The 4,932-nt window shown below is 46.3% G+C and overlaps 1 protein-coding gene across 1 annotated transcript; it reads right to left on the reverse strand.

Annotated features, from left to right (window-relative positions):
• Positions 1-3,461: 3,461 nt before the first annotated feature.
• Positions 3,462-4,517, reverse strand: LOC130492467 (chemerin-like receptor 1). The gene has a single exon (XM_056866217.1). It carries the CDS (start codon positions 4,470-4,472, stop codon positions 3,462-3,464), a length of 1,011 nt encoding a protein of 336 aa, XP_056722195.1. The 5' UTR covers positions 4,473-4,517.
• Between the last annotated feature and the right edge of the window lie 415 nt (positions 4,518-4,932).

A 4,932-nucleotide genomic window follows, 5' to 3' on the forward strand; every position in this document is an offset into this window, starting at 1 on the left:
CCCACCTCCAAAACAAAACGGCCTCCGCTTCTGGACTTCCCAAAAGCTCTTTCCCCTGATCCAAGAAGCTCTGCTGCTATCCGGGGAGGGGGGCAATATTTTTAATCAGAAAACTGCCCCCCAACGACCCTTCCTTCAGCACCAGGCCCTCCTCAGTTGACCACACGGCTTTTCCCGTTTTGCATTTCCTCCATTTCCCTGAAGCTTAACGTTGGCGATTCTGAGGACATCTTTAGCGAAACGCCAGATTCTGGAAAGGTGCAAAAGTTTTTTTGGGGGGTAGGGCTGCCAGCTCCAGGTTGGGAAATACCTGGAGTTTGGGGAGAGGAGCCTGAGGAGGGCGGGGTTTGGAGAGGGGATTTCAATGCCATAGAGTCCAATGTCCAAAGAGGTCATTTTCTCCAGGTGAACTGATCTCTATTGGCTGGAGATCAGTTGTAATAGCAGGAAATCTCCAGCTAGTATCTGGAGGTTTGCAACCCATTTTTGGGGGGACAAATAGAAGGGGGAGGCAGCCATGCCCACCCCCTCCATCACGCCTGGATCCAGCCTCCGTGGGATCCTTCAGCCTTGCATCTCAATTAGTATTCTTGCCCGGGTGAAGGAAGGGTAAAATCTCAATTTTTTTGGTTTACACTGTGTATCACAGCAGTTAAGCACATAAGCTAGAATAGCTTCAAGGGAAGGTATGTTATTCAGATTTTATGGGCACACATATTATTAAAGATACCACCATATAATAGTACCATTTCACTGAAGTATGTTAGAAATGTATGAAAAACACTTCAATGAATCACTTAAAGGGATGTATGTATAAGCTTTAAATGTCTAGGCCAGGAGGGATCTGACTCTCCTCGAAGTGGAAGAACTCAGCAAGAGTGCAAAAGTTCATTAGGAAAGAAAGGAGTTTAAAAACCATTCCAAGGATTAGATGAGACCTCTTCAGCAGGACGGAAACATGCCAAGAGGACAGTAAATTGGAAAGGGCATGCCAATGGAATTAGAAGGTATAAGGTATATCTCTCTCAGGTGTGTTATCTCTAGCAGGGTGAGCGAAACCGGGGATCTGGCCAGTTATAGAGGTTGGCATAAAAATAAAGATAGTTGCACCAATTAAGTTAATTGGTAAGGTGATAACATGAAGCCCGCGTGAGCTCGTGGGGCATGCACAAAGAGCAGACAGAGACAAAGAACTCAAAAATGTATAAATACTCCCATATGTTGCATGATGTCTTTGAAGAGTTCTATTTGACTGTCATGAGACAGACTCTTCCTGCTAGCGTAATAAAAACTCTTGCTTCTAAAGAAATAACCTGAGTGGTCCCTGTTCTTGGTGGGTCTGTGCCATTGAACGGGGTCTGGCTTTTGCATCCAACAAGGGAAGCATTTGGGGAAGAGGATGGGGAGGAATTGTTAGGGTCAAGTCTCCCAGAGGGACATCCATCCACAGAATTCACCACTAGCTCCAAGCCGGTGAATTTGCCTCCCCTACTGGGATGTTGTTTTTTTTACAAGCCTCCTAAGCCGATGGACATCTTGGCTAGGAAGCTGAAGTTGGTTCCCAGTTCCCAGTTCCTTCCCCATCCCTCCCCCCCGCTCTGTGCCTTTGACTAAGGGGCCTGTTGCGCTTGAGTATTGCTTCACCGGAGCGACGTGATGGTGAATCAGTTCGAATGCAAACACTGAGGGAGTTACCGCACTTTGTATTCCCAGCGATGTATTAAGAGTTTGAAAATGTTATAAAAAAACATCGCTTTCAAAGGGTTTTTGGATACCACGGCTAATAAATGGATGGAAGACGTCTTCACAGCTAAAGGGGCCAAACAAAGTGCAAACAGTATTTTTTATAACGTTTTCAAACTCTTAATACATCGCTGGGAATACAAGTGCTGTAACCCCCTAAATGCTCACCCTTCTATCGTTGCAAGCCTTTTTCTTCTTGCTAGACTAAATGTAACCTTGCTATGGCTATGCAAGGTGGAGACACAAACCTAACCCTGTTCTCCTGGTTCAAAGGATTCTCTAGCCCACTGTGTTCCTGGAATGCCCTTTTTATGAGGATCTAAGATCCAAGTCATATTTTCCTCTGTGTCTGAGTTACTAGGCAGACTTTGTTTTACGGGGTAGCTTGCCATTGCCTTCCCCAGTCATCAACGCTTTATCCCCAGCAAGCTGGGTACTCATTTTACCTTGGAAGGATGGAAGGCTGAGTCAACCTTGAGCCGGCTACCTGAAAATGACTTCCATAAAGATCGAACTCAGGTTGTGAGCAGAGCTTGGATTGCAGTACGGCAGTTTACCACTCTGCCTTGGGGCTCTACCTCTGCTTGTGTGTGTGTGTAAAGTGTGTGTAAAGTGCCTTCAAGTCGCAGCTGACTTATGGCGACCCCTTTTTGGGGTTTTCATGGCAAGAGACTAACAGAGGTGGTTTGCCAGTGCCTTCCTCTGCACAGCAACCCTGGACTTCCTTGGTGGTCTCCCATCCAAATACTAGCTAGGGCTGACCCTGCTTCGCTTCTGAGATCTGGCGAGATCAGGCTAGCCTGGCCCATCCAGGTCAGGGCAGAGCTTGTAACCTCTGCTTACAAACCTCCAAAGAAGGAGAGCTCACCACCTCCCGAGGAAGCCTGTTCCACTGAGGAACCCCTCTAACCGGCAGAAACGTCTTCCTAATGTTTCGCCGGAAACCCTTTTGATTTAATTTTAACCCGTTGGTTCTTGTCTGACTTTCTGGGGCAACAGAAAACAACTCAGACCAGAAAACAACTCAGGCCAGGCCCAGAACGGTCTTTAACGCCAACCAACAAGATATTTTTATTTCTTAAATAGCAATACTATTTTATTTATGAACGGAACCCCAAATTACTTCAGTGACTAATAAAATGTAGAGCTGCCTGATTGAAACCGCTTAAAATTTCTAGCCCAGCTACTGGGCTAGAAACATCTGCATGGGAAATCCAGATCGCAGGCTGAAATGCCCAGAAAGATCGGAACAGGATTATCTGCCAACCTCCTGAATTCTGAAGCCCAGTATGAGCACATTTCAAAATTGATTTTCCATTTTCCTCACAATGACGTGCATTACTGCAAACATCGAACTATCTTGTCTTTAAATGAGACATTCAGGTCAATTTATTCATGCACTTTTATTTAAAATATTTCCACCATGCCTTTTCAACAGACTTGATCTTCGGGGGGGACGGGGACGGACATACAATGATTCATAAAATCCAGCCCTGGTTCAAACAGGTCGTGACACATACCCACTAACTGAAACAGTCCAGATGAGCCCGAGAATAAAATTATATACACCCAAAAAGACTCCACGTGATGGTACGCGAGCGTTTCTGCGTGGAAATTGTGAAGGTCAAATACTTTTGTTCCTGCAACCCAACTGAAGCCAGGATTAGCAAAATAAATTGTTACACGGACACAAATGAGAAAAGTCAACAGTAACTCAACTATGGCTCCAGTGGGTGATTTGGCACAAGCTGTAACGCATTTGGCATTTGAATCTCAGCCTGGGAAAGGCATCTTGATTTTCTCCTGCTGGATAAGGTAGACAGGAGAGAGTCCTCCCCGAAAGCCCCTTCGAACGCTGAGATGATAGACTGCCGGAACGTCTTCTGCCCTACAAACACATAGAGGATTGGGTTGATGCAGCTGTTGAAGAACGCCAGGCTTGACGCCAAAGGGATCCCTATGGACAGAGCCACTTTGAGCTCATGACTGGAAGACGCTTTGAACATTTCCAGCAAAGAGAAGACGTGGTAAGGGAAATAGCACAGGAAGAACGACCCCGTTACGGCAAAGAGGATCCGGAAGGGCCTGGTGGACTTGGTCAGACGCCTCCTCTTCATCTGGAACGCAACGATGATGTAGCAAACCAGGATAATGGAGAAGGGAATGAAGAAGCCGAGCAGGAATCTGGTTATGATCATGGCTTTGTGCCTTATCTTCCAGATCCTTTGGGTCTCCTCGGAGTCGTAGTCACCGGACAGAGCAAAATTATTGTAGCAGCTGGTGGTGTTCCTTGAGTTGGTCGCCGTGTCTCGGAAAACGAGATATGGAAGACTGAGGACAAAGGCGGCGATCCATGCGACCGACGCAATGCTGACAGCCAGCTTGGGGGTCCGGTAGTTTCTGGACCACACCGGGGAGACTACCGAAGTGCACCGGTCCATGCTGATGACCATCAAGAGGAAGACGCTGGTGAACATGTTCACGAAGGCAACGGTGCTGTTCAGCTTGCAGAGGACTTTCCCGAAGGGCCAGTGGAAACCCAGAGCCGTGTAGGCGATGCTGAAGGGCAGGAAGAACGTGAAGATAAAATCGGCCACCGCCAAGTTGAGGAACCACACGGTGTTCACCGTCCTCTTCATCTTGAAGCTCACAGTCCAGATGACGAGGCCGTTTCCCGTCACCCCTAGGAGACACGAGACGCCATAGACCACCATGGATAGGACGTGCATGATTCTTTGGAGATCCCGGTAGTCGTCGATGTGCCATGTGGTGTTTTCATGAGACGAGGTGGTATTGGAGAAGAAGGGCGCATCCATCTCCAGCCAAGTCTTTGACTCTTGCGGTCTTATAAACACCGTCAATGAATGAAACGTTTTAGGAAAGAAAAACACGGAAGATATTAATTCTGTGCCAGTTATTGAAATATTGTGAACGCTGGTCAAGAGGATCAAAATGAGAACAGTTTTAGCCAAGGAAAACAAGTTCTACTTGAATTCTGGCAATGTTAGCCATGGAACGATGGGAAATTATCCTAATTTAGAATGCAATTATTGCAATTTGGATATTTGTGATTAATACATTTTAACCACAAATATCCAAATTGCAATCATTTGCATTCTAAACGAGAACAATTTGCCATCGTAAATCATAATGATATACATCTTTTCTAGAGGCCTGTCGTGTTTCCAG

This window comes from Euleptes europaea, chromosome 21 (genome assembly GCF_029931775.1).
Source record: "Euleptes europaea isolate rEulEur1 chromosome 21, rEulEur1.hap1, whole genome shotgun sequence".
Classification (NCBI taxonomy): Eukaryota; Metazoa; Chordata; class Lepidosauria; order Squamata; family Sphaerodactylidae; genus Euleptes; species Euleptes europaea.